The following is a 19,497-nucleotide window of genomic DNA, read 5'->3' as shown; positions in this document are numbered from 1 at the left end:
AAGCGTTTACAGTGCAAGCGGTCAGGCCTAAATGAGCACAGCCCAGGCTTTCATACACAGCTTGCTTGTGGGTCGTGAGCTTGCCAAACTGATGCCGGGCCTAGGGCCAGGCCAGGGCCCCAGGAAGAGGCGGAGTTGGGGCTCTGGGCCCAGGTAGGACCTATATGAGAGGGGAGCTCCAGGGAAAGGGACTGGGATGGAGAAAGGCTGGAAAGAAGGAGCCAAGAACCTATTACACAAAACCTGCTCACCTCTCCCCAGACCAGCTGCCCCCCGCCCCGTCTGCAGGGGCCCAGGTGGCTGGGGGAGAGCACATCTAGGGAGTTCCCATGCTCTCTGTACTTCCTGCAGGGGCAGATGGAGCTGGGCCCTGACCTCCCTGCTGTTGGGATACCACACAGGGCACTCCGGGCCGCCGGGCTTGGCTGGAGCTTTACTGGACTCCTGTGGTTCTCAAGAGGGAAATTCCATTCTGGAAAAAGGCAAGCTGCCAAGTCCTCACCTCTGGTTTCACAGTCCTGGAAGGAAGTGGCTCCCAGGTGTTTGGTGGGGAGGCCTCCCCCACAGGGGAAGCAGGAAGTGCGGCCGGCCTCAGGCTGGAATGTGCCCAGGGCACAGAGCTGGCAGGGTGCAAAGCCATCTGCAGAATATTCCCCAGGTTGGCACAGACCTGGGGAAACCAATGACCCTAAGTGAGCAAGGCCCCTGGGCAGACCCCTTCCCGTCTCTCTGTCGATGAGCTCAGAAGTGGGTCAGCCCCATGGCCCAGTGCTGACCTGAGGTCCCACCTCAGGGTGAGAAGCCCTGTCCTGCCCCGCCACTGCCCCTGACCCTGTGAGTGCCGATGTTTACATACAAGGCTACAAAGCACAGTGCAGAAATGGAGACCAAGGAGCCCAGTGTTAATTGCTTCCACAGCGTGCCCCAGGCCTGGGTTTGCTTAAGATTGAGGACTTTGCAGTGCCCAGCCAGTGCCTGTAGTGCAGGAACCCCAGGGAGGGCCCTGGGCTCTGGAATCATCTGGTAGTTCAGCCCGGGAGTGCACCTTCACACAGCAACCATAGGAATAATTCACATACTACATGTTGCTTGATGCTGGGCCTAGGTAAGGATTCCATAAATGTCAACAATTGTTATTATTACTAGTATTATTGTTACTACAAATATATCTTAACAAGGCCACATACAAGTGTAAATAGATGCCCCAAAGCGCTTCCTCATCAACCCTGCAGATGGACTGGGGGGAGGGGAGGGGAACATCGAGAGGGGGAGAACCTCCTGCACACTCCCCGCTGAGGGTGGAGCCGGCAGCCTGGCTCTGTTTCATGACCTGAGCCAAAACCAAGAGTTGGACACAATTGACCGAGCCACCCAGGTGCCCCATGACTTTTAAAACATTTGAAAGGTCCTGCAGTTGAGTCTGGCGTGGTGTAGGTGGGGACTAAAGCTGGACACTAAAGCTCTGGGAGTCACTGGGAGGAGAAGCAGGGGCCACAGGGCACCCCATGGTCTGTGCCATGGACATCACCTACAAACCACAGTGTTAGGTCACACCTTCTATTTGAGCTCACAGAGCCTCAATATAGCTGGACCTTCTTCCATTTAATAAAAGGAAGACATTTGTTAATAAAATTAATGGGAACCAAGCCCACAAAACCTAAGTAAGCTTGGCTCCAGAGTTAACATTTTATAAGGGACATTAAAAACTCTTCACAGAATTCTAGCAAAATAACCAGATGGATACTCTTTAAAAATCAATAAGGTATGAATTCAAGACCCAAGTTGGAAAAATACTCAGAACTACCTTCTCCATGTTCGCACCTACAGATAGCCCGCCGTACACGGGAAGGTCACTCCAGGAGATCACTCAGGTCTCAAGTTGTATTTATTTACAGTGAGTACAGATTGCAACAGCAACACCTGCACCTTTTCTTCTGCCAATGTATTCTATCAGCTTTTCATTTATGTGTTCAAGTGAGCATCAGTCCAGCATGTGTTGGGCACTGAGGTAGGCACTGGAGAGCTAAAGGTGAAGCCAATATGGTCCCCACCCGTAGGAAGCCCACGGTGCAGTATGCACTGTTTGCACTGAAATGCCACTTATACCTTCTAAGTAATACTGGAGACCAGGAGAATAAAAAGGGGCAGATGGAACCCTTACCTCCACATTTGGATACATTCCAAGCTTCTGGAGTCTTCAGGGCTCCAGGATTTTCTGGTCGTGGGCAAGGTTCGCATGTGATTTGTCCTTCCTCATTTTGGAAGGTTCCATTTGGACACAAAATGCAGCGTTCTTGTTCTCCATCATAATATGTCCCAGCCCTGCACCTGACTAGCCAAAGGGGGAAATGATCTGGTCAGTGAAGGCACAGAAGCCGAGGAAGGATGATATGAGTGCTTGAGATGAAGGTAAATAGATGACATTGAGCCCACGCTCCTCCACACAAATGCCCTAAATGCGGAGTGTACCACCTTTGCGTTTTCTGTGCACACCTCTTGCCCTCTTGTCACCCACTCTTTGAGGTGTCCACATGGTCCCTAGACCATGAGCTCCTTAGAAGCAGGGATCACACTAGTCCTAATTATTTTTGAGAACAAGTACTTCACTTTTCCTATTTCACACGGCTGTCAGAACGATTATAAGGTAAAAATACTCACTGAACATAGGCCTAGTGCTTAAAGAGGGTGCTATTAATTCTGGCTGATGGCATTCCTGAAGCCTTCCTAGAGGAGACCACATCTGCGGGGCAACTTAAAGGTGAATAGGATCTCCCCAAGAAGGAAAAGGGGCAGATCACAGAAAGTCATGCATGACTGGGAGGAGAGGGAAGAAAAAAAGGTTGGGATAGATTTTAAAAATTCTTGAATGCCAGGCATTTGGGTTTTCTTCTTCAGGGGGAGGAGCCATTGAAAGAAGAGGAATATGACCAGAGCTGGATTTGAAAAGCTCACTTTCTGGTGGCTATGGGGAGAGTGATCTCGAGAGACTTACCAATAAGCTCCCCAACACAATGTGCTTCATGTTTATAATAAGTTAATATGTTATGAAGAGTAAACCATGGTTAATGTCTCCCAAAAGAATAAACTATAAGGAAATTAATAAACTGTGTTTCTGGCTATATTTCTGGTACTATTATATTAGTTAAATGTAGATTCATACCTTGTTTTAGAATATGAATATAAAGGAATATGTTTAAGTGGGTTCTCTAGTATCATATTCAGACATCAACATAACCATCAAAAGAGCCTTTTTAATGGCTAACATTTACTGAGCACTTCCAATCTCCTGTTCACCACACCAAAAGCTTTACATATGTGATCTCAATCATCCCTAAAAACAACCCTAAGGACCTAACAACCCTGAGGAGTTAGGTGCTGTTATTAATTCCATTTTACAGAAACAGATATTTAAGGATGTTAAATAATTTGGCCAAGGTCCCACAGCTAGTCTATGAAATACACCTACAGTGAGATGAAGAGCTTTGAATTTAAGGGGGAGAGAGGTCTTCAGCGAAAGTGTGGACTGAATCATAATTCAGGACTTTGCCAAGGATTCTCTCTGTGGCCTTAGGGGAGTCTGACTGGAATAAACACAGTCTGTTTTTAACTGAAACTGCTGAGAAACAGAAAACAAAATATCACATGATAAAATCAGCTATTACATCTCTTCAGTCTCTGTGAGGGGGATACATGTGTTCACACTATCTGACAAAGGCAATCTGCATACACACTTCTAGGGATAAACATGGCCAAGTTCTCTATTACCATTCTTACAAATGTCTTTACTTCTTCTTCTTCTTCTTCTTTTTTTTTTTTTTTTTTAAGATTTTACTTATTTATTTGACAGACAGAGATCACAAGTATGCAGAGAGGCAAGCAGGGAGAAAGAGGAGGAAGCAGGCTTCCTGCGGAACAGAGAGCCCGATGCAGGGCTCGATCCCAGGACCCTGGGGTCATGACCCAAGCCGAAGGCAGAGGCCTTAACCCACTGAGCCACCCAGGCGCCCCTACAAATGTCTTTTCAGTATTCTCTTCATAATCTTAAAAAAAAAAAAAAAGCCCAAAGCAAGACTTTTCAAAATCATAAGCTAAAATATGTCACATTTCAAATATTAGGTCTACAACTAAATGCAATCAATCAATAAAGTCTACTCTAAAATCTAAGATTTTAATGCTTTTTTATGTTGTTTGGATTTCTGTCATAATATTCATGCATCATTTTTATTTATCATATTAAAAAAATTAGAAGTGAACGAAGCTCTTGCTATCTCAGCAAACAACACTATAACAAGTCTGATGCACAGACCTGTGGCGGACAGAGCTTATAATTTCAGACCTGGTCTCTAAATACAGTCTCCCTGGATAGTGGTTTCCCTGATGACTCTGTTTCAGCTCATCTCCCATGAAAAGTTGGGCTGAATTATATACTAGGAATTCATGACTTCTTATCCCGTGTCCCACTTGACTCTCCGAGGGCCCACAGTCCAGGAGGAAGAGGATAGCTCCCTCATGGCTCTATGGGGTCAAGTGTCCTGAAGGCTGGCACAAAGTAAATAAAACCGAGGCTATCCAGATCTCCTCTAGCCAAGCCAATGCCATTCCTGTAACATTCGATTGGCTAACAGGAAAACGCCAGATGATGGCGATGATGTCAAGCCTCACTAACCCTAACCTGGAGTCAGATCGCATGATCGTAGTTCCTCTGGCGGAACACGGGTCCTCTCCACGGGTGCGCCAGCATGGCTCTGGTTCTCCCTGGAAAGCGTAACTGGATGGGCTCCCACTGCTCTGGGCATCTGCTAGCTTCGTTAGAAGTATTTATACCCCCCAAAGACATTTCGAGGTTACATTTTGAGAAGCCTCACAATGTCCCATATCTGTTGCAATTTTCCAGCTGAGCAAAGAGCTGAGAAATGCCCCTCGGGCCAGCCTGCCGAAGGGAGGGCACCTGCTCTTTTTTCTCCCCGTGAAAGTCTCGCTTCACAGAAACAAACTCACATTGCTGCTCACGGCTTCCATTTTCATTCCAGAAAGACCTACAGAAATCATTCCTGCCAAGCACCTTCCAACTTAATTTCTTTCGCAAGGTAAAGATGAGCTAAACAGCAAAGAGGAACTCTGAGAGATGCCTGAAAGCTGCTTTTTGCAAATGTGCTGAAGATCTGGCCTGAAGAGACCTCAATCACGCGTTCCAGTTGGTTCTCTTTTCTCCTTGAGCAGCCGCTTGTTTTGCTGCCCTAAACAAAGGAGTCAATTGCCCCAAAACACTTCAGGATCACAGCAAAGCTTTTGTGTGTCTTCAGCGACCATTAAAATCCCATTCTCGAATCCCACACAGCTGTTTTCTCCCTCTCTTTAAAAAAAAAAAAAAAATACAAGAAAACTTTTCTGATGCAAAAGGGAGAGACTGGCAGGGACCAGGATTAATGTTGACAAAGAGACCTGAAGGCTCACCCTCTTTTCAACACCATGGCCTTTGAGTATTTCAGGCTATGGACAAACACTATGGTCTCTCTGTGGCGAAGATGGTGAACCTAATAAAAGAGGTCACTCTCTAGCATCTGACTGTTTTCTTAAGAGTCACGCCTTGACTTCTGAAGGAAAGCCACAAACAGCCCACGTGGATTCCCAGGGCGCTCTGGAACCGCTGCTTTGTCAGAGCTCTGAAATACTCAGACCATAGGGTAGCCTTGGGATCCTGGTTCAAAACCCTCTTAAATGAGTGTTTCAGGGTAACAGGGGAGAGCAGCCCCTTGCCTCAGAGGCTGAGCCATCCTATCTGTCCAGGTTTTGGGTGTGTGTTCAGGTTTGCTAGAGTTGGGGCAGAGAGCTGAGTCCAGCTTGCCGCCTTCCTGGCTGGGTTCCCCAGGGCCTGCCATGTTCTCGTCATATCTAGTTAATGGGGGCCGAGATGTCACTTCCTTGCGAGTAACCCTTCTGCCCTCAATTTGAGTATTTCTCCAGACATGTGCCTTGCCCTCTTTTCTCTTAATGTGGGTGGTTATCCTTGAGATTTCACCTGTTGTCCCTAGGAAAATCCATTAATTCCGTTTAATACTTAGCACTGATTATGTGCAGAGTACTGTTCTGAATGGAGCTGGAGCTATCACACAGAAGTCAGACACGGCCCTGCCCTAAAGGGATTCTCATTCTAGTGGAGGATATGGACACAAATACAGAGTAGAATGCTACTGAGAGGTAAGTATGATGAAGAAAAGCAAAACAAGGTAAAGAAGGGACAGCAGGGTGGTGGGGGTGAAGTCCGTGTGTTTGTGGTCTCAGAAGAGGGGCCAGGCTTTCCTCTCTGAGCAGAGATCAGACTGAAAGGAGCGAAATGATCCTGCAATGGTATTTGCTTAATAGCAAAAAATGCCAGTGTAGGAGGAACAGAGTGGAAGGGCCAGGATGATAGGAGAGGAATACTAAAAAGCAAGCAAGGGCCAGACGATGTAGGTTCTTGAAGGTCCTGGTAAGGAACATAGACCTTACTCAAAGCGTGTTGGAGGTTTTACGTAGAGGAATGGCCTGGTCTGACTTAAGTTTCCAACAGAACTTCTGGCTGCTATGCAGAGAACACAGGGAGTCAGGCAAGGGTAGGAAACAACTCAGAGCCTGTCACCACAGACTGGGCCCAGGATGTTGGTGGTTTGGAATAAGAGTGGTCATGATGGAGGAAGACGAAACTACTTAGAGTCAGAATATAATCTGAAGGCAGATATGACAATTTGCTAATGGACTGGGTGAGGAGGGTGACAGAATGAAAGAGATCGAGAAGAATGTGAAGATTTTTCATTTGAGCAACGAGATAAAGAGAGATGCTGTTTACTGAGATGAGGGAGAAGCAGGTCTTACTTGAAAGGGAGGGAAGAGGATAAAATGTTTTGTTTAGAACACGCTGAGTTGAAGATGCCTGTTGGCCAGGCGAGTGCTGATACTGAGAAGGCGTTGGTTTTACCAGGGGTCTGCAAGGTCGAATACTACACCTCAGGGGTTTACGAAATGATCCCTTGGGTGTGGGCAAAGCCTTTTCATGCTATGCCTAGTTATTTTTACCTAAAAATAAGAAAAAAGGAAAGGTTCACTGGTTCAGTGTATGGTGTCAGACAGGTCCCTCCGTCAGTCCACATCTCGTGAGGCATAGATACACATGAAGATACAAGATCTCCAAGGAAAGAAGGATGGGCATTCCCCAGCTCTGGACGTGGGAAGGTCCTGACTGCGTGGCTTCTTTTCAATGTATGGAGAATTGTAATTTGCCTGGTTGAACAGGTCTCCGGATTGTATTATCCACCTTCAACCAAACTAACTGGTACAAAATAGCCAGCAACTTGAGAAAATCCTGCAAAAACCCTGGCCTGAAGGTACAACCAACAATGCAAGCCCAGGTGAGGGGCAGGGAAGTGCCGGGCAAATGCAACTTTTACTCCAGGATGAGTTCTTTGTCAAATATCACAACACAGAAACAGAAATCAGATCTGACAAGAGCTGAGCCAAAACACCAGCAATGAACAAAAAGGTTATTTGAAAGATGGATTTAGGGGCACCTGGGTGGCTCAGTGGGTTAAAGCCTCTGCCTTCAGCTCAGGTCATGATCCCAGGGTCCTGGAATTGAGCCCCGCATTGGGTTCTCTGCTCAGCAGGGAGCCTGCTTCCTCCTCTCTCTCTCTGTCTGCCTCTCCAGCTACTTGTGATCTCTGTCTGTTAAATAAATAAAATCTTTAAAAAAAAAAAAATTATTAAAAAAAAAAAAAAAAAGAAAGATGGATTTACAACCTCTACTGCTAGCAATGGACCTTGCCAGACTATAAATGTGGTACCTAAAGATGCGAACCAGTTATTTTAAATTTTTTGTTTAATCTGTACCTCCTTTTTAAATCATGTACGTAATACATTAGCCAATAGAGCAGTATGTAGTTTTTAAATAAGTAAATGCTCATAAATTCAAAAATATTTTACTTTGGGGTGCCCGGGTGGCTCAGTGGGTTAAAGCCTCTGCCTTCGGCTCAGGTCATGATCCTGGGGTCCTGGGATGGAGCCTGGCATCTGACTCTCTGCTCAGCAGGGAGCCTGCTTCCCCCCCTCCCCACCGCCTGCCTCTGCCTACTTGTGATCTCCGTCAAATAATAAAATCTTTAAAAAAAAAATTATTTTCAGTGTGTGTGTACCAGCGCATGGTGGTGGCAGTGAATGAGGTCAGGTAGGACAGCGTGAAGGACTGAGCCCAGGGATACCCAGTGTTGAGAGATCAAAAATGAGGGGAGAACCAACATAGGAAGTAAAAAGGGAGCAGCCCAGGAGGCAAAAGGAGAACCAGAAGAGTGTGCTGTCTGAACCCCGGGAGAAGAGGGTGTTTCTGGGAGAAGGAGAGGGTATCCCCAATATTTGAATGAGAGTCAGCAATTGAGTTTGGTAACATAAAGGCAGTTAGAAACCTCGGGAAAAACAGTTTCAGTAGAGACGCTGGGAACACAAACGCCAGACTGACTAGAGCGGAGGAGAAAATGGGAGGGGAGGAAGCAAATACAGCGGGTGTAGACAACTCTTTTAAGGAATTTTGCTCTACAGGGGCTCAGAGAAATGAGGCAGTATCTGGAGAGAAGCATGAAGTCAAAGGAGGGTCTGTTTGGTTTTTAAGACAGGAGATAGGTTGGTGTGCTGTTGGCAATGACCCAGGAGGGAGGAAGAATGCTGAGCTGAGGGGTCAGTGGGGACAACAATGGGAGCGATGTTCTTGAGAAGAGGAAAGCAGATGGGCTCCAGAGACCAAGTAGAAGAGCTGGCCTTCGTCGGAACATGGGCTGTTCATCCATTTTAAGAGGAAGCAGGGTGGAGTATGTGTGGACAGATGCAGGACCGGAGGTTTGGTCTGCACGTGATAAAGTCATTTCCCTAGATTCCCAGAAGCCCGTGGACATCACTGTCTGGAAGTCTTGTTGCAACTTAAACTCAACGTGCTCAAGGGGGCTGCTTCCCTTCCCTTCCTTGCCCAGTTATTTCTACCCCTCTGGCAAACAGCATCTCTGCTCCCCCGGTCTCCAAGCCTCCAACCTTTGCAATCCAGCCCGTAGTTATTATTTCAGACCTTTCCTCCCTGCTCCATCAGTCAGTCAGCTGCAGCATGCTGCAGCTGTGTTCCCTTGGTCCATCGGCTAATCTCTATCCCTGCGGCACCAGAGTGCTTTGATCCTTGCCATCTCTAGATTCCTCCCATAACCTTCCAACGACTTCCCTTGACTGTGTTCCTTCCTCCTTGTCTCAGCCCTGTCCCAGCCTACCGTCAGGCTCCCCTTCCTGAAGTGCTTCTCTGACTGCTTCCCTCCCTGACTCCAGAGTCTCCTTGACTTGGCTCCCGGCACTCCTTTTGGTGTCTTTGATTCCGACCTCAGTCTTCAGTCTCCTTTTCTGCATCTGAATTTTTTTCTTCCTTGGGCTTTCTCTCAAGAGCCTGTTTTTTCCTGCTTTTCCTATAAATCTTTTCTGATTATTTCTTCTCCAGTGATCACATTCATCCAACCATTCAACCAACCCACAGGCTTTCTCTCCATGCCTCCTGCATATGAAACAGGGCCAGGTGAGATGAGGGACACATGGGAACTAAGGGATGGATCAGAGGCAAAATCAGAAAACTCTGAGCTCACCCCAGATCTTTCCTCTTCTAAGTCCCCAATCTAATTTATTACCAAATGCTACTCGCATTTCCTCCTAAATATTTCTAGAATCTATTGCTTCTTTTCTAGTCCATCCAGTCCATCTCTATTCTAGACCACGTCTCGTGTCATCATGTTCTCAACATCTCTCATGCAAAGCATTCAGAACCTTCCAAGCTAGGTTTTCTGCCTCTGGTCCTAACTCTCAATCCAGCAAATGAAATTTTGCTAGAATTCAAATACAACCTGACCCATTCCCTGATTCAACCCTCTCATGGCACCTTGTCACCTAGATATTAAAGCCAAGACTCCTTAGCAGCATACACAAGGTCTCTCATGACCTACTGTGCTTCTCCTAGAAACCAAGCCGCCTATCACATCCCGCCTTGGGCTCGAGGTTTAGTGGTACTGAGGTATCAATCACCTCCTGGGTCCATCTTGCTTAGTCACATTCCCCAAGGCTACTCCTCTGCCTGAATACTTCTCTCCATGGACGCGCCACCTATGTATCCCTCAAAACTCAGTTTAGCCTCCTTCTCTCTAGGGAAGGCTTCTCTAACCCTTCCCTGGGAAGACCAAGTGTGACTTGACAGGGATGTTGTCTTTTTTTTTTTTAATATTTTATTTATTTATTTGACAGATGGAGATCACAAGTAGGCAGAGAAATAGGCAGAGAGAGGAGGAAGCAGGCTCCCTGCTGTGCAGAGAGCCTGATGCGGGGCTTGACCCCGGGACCTGGGATCATGATCTGAGCCAAAGGCAGAGGCTTTAACCCACTGAGCCACCCAGGCACCCCGAGAGGGATGTTGTCTTATTTATAAAGGTCTCCTCAGCACCCACCACGAATCTGGCCCATGGAGGGTTCTCCATACAAGTGCTATTGGAGTTGTACCCAGAAGAGAAAGCATTCCCATTGAGAGAGTTAGGAACACAGGCTCTTGAGACAGATCTGGAGTGGAAACCCCGGCACTGCCTCTTACTTGCTGGGTGACCCTGGGAAAACGCCTTACCTTCTTATGCCTTAGTTTCCTTATCTATTAAAAAAAGGCATGATGCAAAATAGACTTGCAATGAGGATCAAATGAGATAATATATGTAAAGTGCTTAGCACAGTGCTAAACACACTGTAAGTGCTCAATAAATGTCAACATTTTACTAAATTATATTTTGTTTTGTTGTGGGTTTTTGGGAGGGGTTAGAAAGAGAGAAAGGTAGTGAGTGCTATGAAATAGGTAAGCCTGATGATTCACAAACCTGTACCTCTGGGGCAAATAACACATTATATGTTAATAAAAATAATTAATTTAAAAAAAAGAAAGAGAGAGAGAAAGGAAGAGAGTGAATGGGGTGGGGAGGGGCAGAGGGAGAGGTTAGAGAGAATCTTAACACAGGCTCCATAACCACAGCGTCCCACAGAGGGCTCGATCTCACAACCTTGAGATCATGACCTGTGCTGAAATCACGAGTCGGACACTTAACTGACTGAACCACCCAGGTATTCCCTAAATTATGTTTTTTAAACTCTTTTAATCAAAAGAATTTCCTACCCCATTTGTATGGTAAGTATTGGTCTAATATTGGTTTATATTGCTAATACAGACTTTATATCTTCCATGATTTAAACAGAAAAGAAAATCTCTGCCTGTTCGATTGCAAATAATTTCTCAATTCTGAAAAAATTAAATAGAAAATGCCTGCCTCATTCCTGCCTCAGGTCATTTGCACCTGCTGATCCCTCCTCAGCCAGAATACCCTCTGCCCCCATCAGAGCTTTACAAGGCTAGTTCCTTCTCAGTTAGATCAAATGTCACCTGCTCTGAAAGCCTTGCTGAACACCTGTGGGAAGTAATCCCTCCTCCACTCTGTCCTTTTCTGTACTTTTATCTTCATAATACTTACAACTTCTGAAACTACCTTTTTCTTTACTTTTTAATTGTCCATGTCCTGTAAGAATGTGAATGTCATACAGGCCGGCTCCCCACCCTTTATGTTCTCACTGTTTCATCCCAAGATCAGAGTGGCCCAGAGTGGTATCTGAATATATACTGGTGGAATTAATTTTTCTCAACTGCTTCACATGGAAGCTACTGCTCTTGAGAGTTGAATTAAACCCTCCCAGTCTCTCTCAAGAGCCTAGGCACAAAATGCTTTCCTGGTTTGCCAGCTGCCTGGCTGTGTCTTCTAAAAATTTTAGCAAGTTTTAAGAATAATAAAATATAAAAATACATATTTAGGCAAGTACAGACCTTAAATAATTCACCCTTTATGAAGGGATATAGCTATGAAAGAAAAATAGAAATCCATGTCATCATTAATTTTTCTTTAGATATAAAGGACTTTAGGAATTACTATGGAGATTAAGGAATTTGTTCCTCAGAGAATATAATCACTAATTTTTTTCCATCTTGCTAGAATTGAACACAGATGATATAAAGGTCACCTGCAGTAGGCTATCCCCAAAGTCCTTAAATGCTAAATGAATGAGACCTTCCTATGCAAAATGATTATAAAAAGAGTTTAATTGGTCAGAAGTGATTATGTTCTTTGACAAGACTTGGGACTTCAAAATTAATTTTTAAGTGATATTGGAAAACAATTCAGTGGAAAAATAGGCAGAGAATGTGGATACTCTCAGAATGAGAAAACCAAATGTCCACAGACATATGACAGCATACTCAGTTTTACTAAATAATCTAAGAAAAACAAGTTAACATTTGACTATCATTTTTGCTTTTAAAAATATCAATGACAGGGCACCTGGGTGGCTCAGTGGGTTAAAGCCTCTGCCTTCAGCTCGGGTCATGGTCCCAGGGTCCTGGGATAGTACCCCACATCGGGCTCTCTGCTCTGCATGGAGTCTGCTTCCTCCTCTTTCTCTCTCTCTCTCTACCTGCCTCTCTGCCTACATGTGATCTCTCTCTGTCTGTCAAATAAATAAATAAAATCTAAAAAAAACAATCCATGGCAAGCCACCCATGTTAGCAATGATGTGGGACAATGAGCTCTCAGCTACAAGGTTGGAGGGAGTCTACAGAGGAATGGTCTTTTTGCAGGATAATTTGGCAGCATCTATTAAAGTTTTAAGTCTACATGTCTTTGACCCAATAAGTGGACTTCTATGACATTTCACATATGTTGGCCACATGCACACACACACAAAATCTTCACTGAAGCATTGTTTGTAGTTTAAAAATTAGGAATAATTTAATTAAAAGTTCACCACGGGGGTGTCATTAATAAATACCAGCATCTTAGAACAAATACAGACTAGGAAGCTTCAAAAGGAATAAAGTAATTCCTCTATTAGAAGAATGCTCATGATCCACTCTATCATTAGACAAAACCCAGCACTATTCAAATTGTATTGATATATATTTTTAAGGTGGGGGGAGGGGCAGAGAAAGAGGGAGAGAGAGAAAGAGATAGAGAGAGAGACAGAGGATGAATCCAGAGCAGCTCCAGGCCCAGTGTGGAGCCCAATGCGGGGCTCGATCTCACAACCCTGAAATCATGAGCTTAGCTGAAATCAAGGGTCAGATGCTTAACTGACTGGGCCACCCAGGTGCCCCACATATTGAGACATATTTTTAAAATATGGTTTCTTCATAGGTAAGCTGATAGCTGCCAAAGTTATTCTTTGAAGACGTAAGTCAGAAACCCTGTTACTGTTCTGCTCAAAACTCTTCACTGGCTTTGTTTCTCACTCAGATTCAGAGTCAGAGGCCTCACCCGGCTTCCCATTCCCTCACGATCTGGCCCCTGGCGACTGCTCTGACCTTCTCCCTTCCCCTCTCTCCCTCAGCTACCTTTCTCGCCTTCTTTCCCTTGCCTCAGAGCTTTTGGTACTTGCTGTGTCCTTCACCTGGACTCTTCCCCCCAGATACCCCCATAGCTTGCTTCCTTCCATCTCTCACATCTGGTTCCGAGTGACTCTGCAACAACCACAGTCCCCGACCATAGTCTACGTTTGGGGGGGATATATCCCTCCTCAGCCCTCTCCCTGCCCTGCTACTTTCTAGTCCCCTTCCCCGCTTACCCCTCATATGCCCTTACTGCCATCTGCTCCACAATATAGTTCCTTCTTTATTGGTTTGTAACCTGGCTCCCTCTTCCTAAGATTTTTACCTTTTTGTTTAATTACTGCATTCCCAGCACCTAGAATAGTACCTGGCACACAGTAGGTGCTCAATAAATATTTACTGAATAAATAAATAAAATCTCATTTTTACATGTGCATGAAAACAGATGGAAAAAAAAATACATCGAACCCACTGACAGTGATTCTTACCAAAGAATAGGATTAGGAGAAATTTTACCCTCACTGTATACGTTTCTGTATCACTTGGAACATACACTATTTTGGTAACTGGAAATGAAGTAAAAAATACATTAAAGGAAAAATGTAACCATTCCATCTGCCCTTCCAGTGACTTCAAATGCTTTGGGGGGATCCTTTTGGCCAACACTGAAAATAATTTTCTTTTTTTTTTTTTAAGATTTTATTTATTTATTTGACACAGAGAGAGAGAGATCACAAATAGGCGGAGAGGCAGGCAGAGAGAGGGGGAAGCAGGCTCACGGCTGAGCAGAGAGCCAGACGTGAGGCTTGATCCCAGGACCCTGAGATCATGACCCAAGCTGAAGGCAGAGGCTTAACCCACTGAGCCACCCAGGCACCCCGAAAATAGTTTTCAAAAAGAACTACCCTAGGCATAGCTCCATTGTATGTACCATCCAGAGTTCAGAAAATACCAGTAAACTTGGTCTTTATGAGGTTCTAAGACCAGTCAATACTCCAGGAATATAAAGAATGTTAGATACACTCCCTGCCCCTGCACACTTACTCACTCCCTAGCCCTTGTCTTTCTTTTATCCTGTGTAGAATGCAACTTTCTTCTTTTTTTTTAATTGAAATTCAATTATCCAACAAATAGTACATCATTAGTTTTTGATGTAGTGTTCAGTGGTTAGTTGGGTATAACACCCAGTGTTCATCACCACACATGCCCCCCTTAATACCCATCACCCAGTGACCGCATCTTTTTAATTAACATATGCAACCCCTCCTTATACATGCCTCCTCCCTTCAGCAGGAGGAAGAAATTTCACTGGTAATTCTTTGTGCTGTTTTCCCTACATGGTAGAATCTTCAACACTGCAATCAGACAGGGTGAACGCCATCTGGTTCCATGGGGCTACAAAAGTCATCCATTGCTAGAGGGAGCTCTTGAGACAAGACGCATTGCCTCTCAGCAACAATCCACGTTAACTTAGCATGACAAGCATCTCAGGACACATTTACACACACAACAGCCACAGCATCTTTTCACAAGCTGTCATGGTCATGAGGCCTCTGTGAAGTAACTCCTGATCCTCATTCCTGGGACTTTTTCCCAGGAGCACAGTCATGGTAGTATTGGCAATACTCTAGTTTTGCCTGATTTCTTAACTGGCCACAGAGGCTCCCTGGCAAGGCTGCAAGGCCTCTCCCTAACAGGACTGCAAATGCGGAAGGGGCTCCAGGTTAGCTCCGAGGGGCCAGTGGGAAGACTCACCTGCCTGTTCCAGACAGCTTTCTGCAACTCACCCTGAAAAGTAGGTTAGCAACAGCCAACTCTCATCACCGTTTTGGTATGGAAACTGGAACTCTTAGAATTTTAAATGAGAACAAACCAACCAGCTGGGTTGTTTCTTTCTTTCTTTCTTTTTTTTTTTTTTTTTCTTTTAAAGAGAGTCAGCTAGAACAAAAGTCAAGACTATTTGAGAACCAGCCCCTGGTGGACAATTACACTTGATTTTACACTTGATTTTTACTACAGTTTGGCGAAGCAACAGATTTGGGCTAGGGGATTATTGCTGACAAGTCTCCTGAATGAGTGCCTTGGGCTCAGCTTTGCTTCTTCAGAAACACAGGCTTGTTACTCCTTAGCTCAAGCCTCACTTCTAGGGCCTTCTAATGACGCTTGAGAAAGGACATCAATTTATTCTGGAGGGGGCTGGTTACCCAAACGCACCTTACTTGGGTCCAGAGCCCAGGCTTTGGAGTCAGATCGTCAGTGTGATCTAGAGCAAAAGAACCTGTAGCCCTCTGAGCTCCGCTTCGTCTGTTAAGTGGAGTTAATAACACGAGCCTAGAAAGATGACCATTTGGGTTGAATGGGACAATGCAGGTACCATCTTAATGTTGTACTTGTGTCAGATGAAAACTCAAGAAATCATTACCAGGATTATTAAAAAGTGAGACTATAAAGGGATTGCCTACAAAGGTAGAACCTCCCATAAATGCCCAGAACAAACAAGTCTCAAGACTGACCATCCTAGAATGTCTTGCCCAGGTTCCCCTTGCCTAGAACTTCATGAGCTGGTATTGTTCAAATGCCGCGTCTCAAACTTAATTCTGAAACACACACACACACACACATGCGTACACACACATGCATGCACACACACACACACACACACCCATATATGGTACTGTTACTACCAGTAGTCTTGGGCTGAAGCTCAGAGATCGCATAAGGCTGCCAAGTGGCCTCCAAGACTTGCCTCTGCACAAAAATATGGACAGGAGACTGTTCAAGTCTGCCAGCAGCTGTTCCAGAGGGAAGTGATGGGAACTGACAGTGGGGCATGCAGAAGGCTCATGGGTGCCTCACACCTATAGTCCTGCCCCTGCCCAGGACCACAGTGCTCTAAAGACCACTGTCCCTCAGATCCCTTAAGGTCAGCACTCCCTCTTCTCATCACCCTACCTCTTCCTTTCCATTCTTCAATCTGGAAAATGTTTATTAAGGGCCCACCACAAGCCAGACACTGTGCCAGGCAGTAGGGAGCTCCTGGTCCAGCAGACACAATAGGCCCCAACATGGTGTTCCTGAATGACAGTGGGTGTCCACAGCATTCTCCGGAGTGAGCCCAGACAGGGAGAATGGGCCACACTTTTGGTGACCCCGAGTCTTTACAGAGCTCAAGACAGTTCCATTGGCAAGAATATCCCAGCCAGCCGGTCACTCACCACATTGGTTTCCTGCGCGGCCCTGACCCACTCCACAGGACTGCACTCGGTGTTCAGGTGTCCTGGGAGACTTTTTTGCCTCTTCCAGGTCCATGCCTGAGAGCTGGAGGTGAAACTGCTCCCTGTTGGCAGCCTTCCGGAGTGCACGGATGGCTTTCCGGAGCCGCTTCTCTGTTCGTTTGACGATACAGCTCAGGTCACAAGAAGCTATGGAAATAAGAGGGATGGCTGTGGGCGAGGAGATCAGGCTAAAGCAGTGAGGACATCCAGACCTACTGCAGGACCCACCAGCAACACCCGCAGCTCCCTGAGGACAGAATGGGGGAGACCCGGGGCTGGGCACCTTGCAGGCTGGGCAGCATTTGATTCAAACAGAAATTGGTTGACCAAAATGGAATCTTTGAGTTTTTAGGAAACAGATGATACCATGAGGTTCCAAACTAATTCAGTTTAGTTTGGGAGTGAAAAAGAAAAAACAAAACAAAAAAACAGGAGATACTTCAATGGTTGCATTACTTCCCCCGCCCCCCCCCCCCGCCAAGAATGATGAAAAGTGAAAGGCAAAGGAACAAGGAGCAAGCTGGGAGAAGCCTGGCACCAAAGACTGTTTTCAAACCAACCTGTCACCTCCTTTTGGTTAGTTTCAAGTTCAAACTCAACAGTGATAAACATTTCCTTAGTGGTGCTTGGGCGGCCAGGGGCTCCCGGGACGTGCTTGCTGGAGCTGCATGTAAGGTTTGCATAGCGGAAGCTCTCTTTTACTGAGCTGTGCTTCTCTGTATGAAGAAACAAAATGATCGGAAGCCAGATCCTGGCAAAGCACTCGGTTGAACATTCGCTAGAGCTCAGTAAACATTTCATTAAAACGACTCTCAAGGGACAAAGTGATTAACTCCAGATGCCAAGACGCTGTAAGCCTCAGCTTGGAGCACAGTGACATTTTAATTTTGAAGAGCCTCCTATATAACTTAACAATTTAGCTCTCAAGAATGATTTTCATGGATGAATGCTGGATGTGTGCAACTGACCAGCCCCCTATGTGGAAAACAGGATGTGGGGTTGCCTTGCAGTCCTAACTGATGGTCTGCTAAGGTGTGCTTGTGTTCTCACGGTTGGTTTCCTTAGAGCCAGACTGTGAAGTACCAAGCAGGAGCTGAGGCTTTGAACAGGGAATGAGCACAAAAGTGGAAAGGAAACCAACTCCTGCTTTCAGGCAAACTGAGCTTGGAGTAATTCCAACCCAAAGGGAAGCAGGAAAGCACATTAACAGTGATGTCTCATTTTGGAATAACCAGGAGCATATACAACAGAAGGCATCTAGGAAATCAAAGAGTATCATGAAGGCATCTAGAATGGGAGGAAGTGTTGCATAAGGCAGGGCTCTGCACAACCCCATTCCAGACTCTGGCTGTCTCTCCCCCTATCTCCGCTTCCAGTGGATCTTTTAACTAATGACTGTGAATCCAAACCAAAGAGCACTTCTATGTATCATCCACACAACTGACCTGTCTCTAGTTTAAACTCTTTATTCAACTGAGGTGTCATCTGTATCACATTCCTCTTCAACATGACAAGGCTGTTCAAAGCAATAAGTCATCAGGAGCCAAAGGAAGGAGGGGGCAAATTAATCCTACCCCACCCTACTCTCGGAAAAGTCCCCTTACCTTTTCAAAAGGCTAACTTCAAACCTCAAACAGATACTTTGAAACTTCCTCTCTTTGAATTTTCCCAAATCTATATTTTCAAACTTTTTATTTTGAAATAAGTTTAGATTTTCAGCAAAGTCACTTAGATAGAACTGAGAGTTCCCATATACTCTTTAAGTCCCCCCCATGCTAACATCTTACATTATCGTGTCCATTTATCAACACTGAGAAATTAACATAGTACGATACCATTAAGGAGATGAAAGACCAAGACTATTTTTAAATAATGCTTTTTTCCTGTGATCTAAAAGCATCAATTCTGGGGCACCTGGGTGATTCAGTTCATTGAGCAGCTGACTCTTGATTTCGGTCATAATCTCAGGGTCATGGGATCAAGGCCCACACTGGGCTCCATGTTCAGTGGGGTGTCTGCTTGAGAGTCTCTCTCCCTCTCCCTTTGCCTCTCCCCCCTCAAATAAATAAATATTTTAAAATTAATTAATAATATATAAATATATTTATGTTATATAAAATATATAATGATAAATATACATAATATCAAATAAACATAAATATATAAGTATATTTATAGAATAAATAAATAAAATAAGATAATTAAAATAAATAAATAAAGTAAATGCTCACTGTGGAGAATTTGGAAAATCCTTAAGAAAAAAATGAAAATTTACTGTCATCTCCCCACTGAGCTATAACTACTATAATGATATGGTCAGCTTCCTTTCTTTTTCTTTTACTCACACTTTTTCTAACACAGTCTGGGTGTATTAAACATACAAAATCTCACTCTCATTATATTGTAAGAACATTTTCCTATGTCAATAAACATTCTTTAAAAACACACAATTAGGGCGCCTGGGTGGCTCAGTGGGTTAAGCCGCTGCCTTCGGCTCAGGTCATGATCTCAGGGTCCTGGGATCAAGTCCCGCATCGGGCTCTCTGCTCAGCAGGGAGCCTGTTTCCTCCTCTCTCTCTCTCTCTCTCTGCCTGCCTCTCTGCCTACTTGTGATCTCTGTCTGTCAAATAAATAAATAAAAGCTTAAAAAAAAAACCACACAATTAATAGCTGTATAATATTCCATCAAATGGAGGTACCAAAATTCATCTCAGTTTCTTAAAATATGCAGTCATAAGTGACTACAGTGAGCCTCATATTTATTTGTATGATTTA

At 44.9% G+C, this 19,497-nt stretch overlaps 1 protein-coding gene across 3 annotated transcripts in view; it reads right to left on the bottom strand.

The window, feature by feature from the left end:
• The window catches only part of SCUBE2 (signal peptide, CUB domain and EGF like domain containing 2), a 70,185-nt gene that overhangs the window by 12,487 nt on the left and 38,201 nt on the right, over positions 1-19,497 (bottom strand). For 2 of the 3 annotated variants that reach the window (XM_045065848.1, XM_045065847.1), the window contains 4 exons: positions 17,283-17,438; positions 16,663-16,869; positions 2,162-2,332; positions 503-670 (listed from right to left, as the gene is read on the bottom strand). In XM_045065848.1, coding sequence (XP_044921783.1) covers positions 503-670; positions 2,162-2,332; positions 16,663-16,869; positions 17,283-17,438 — 702 coding nt within the window. The remainder of the gene's footprint in view (positions 1-502; positions 671-2,161; positions 2,333-16,662; positions 16,870-17,282; positions 17,439-19,497) is intronic. The other variant, XM_045065849.1, reaches the window with a different exon arrangement.

This window comes from Mustela putorius, unplaced genomic scaffold, assembly GCF_011764305.1.
Source record: "Mustela putorius furo isolate JIRA1106 unplaced genomic scaffold, ASM1176430v1.1 tig00003859_pilon_pilon_pilon, whole genome shotgun sequence".
Classification (NCBI taxonomy): domain Eukaryota; kingdom Metazoa; phylum Chordata; class Mammalia; order Carnivora; family Mustelidae; genus Mustela; species Mustela putorius.
This window is presented reverse-complemented; position numbering and strand designations above follow the sequence as displayed.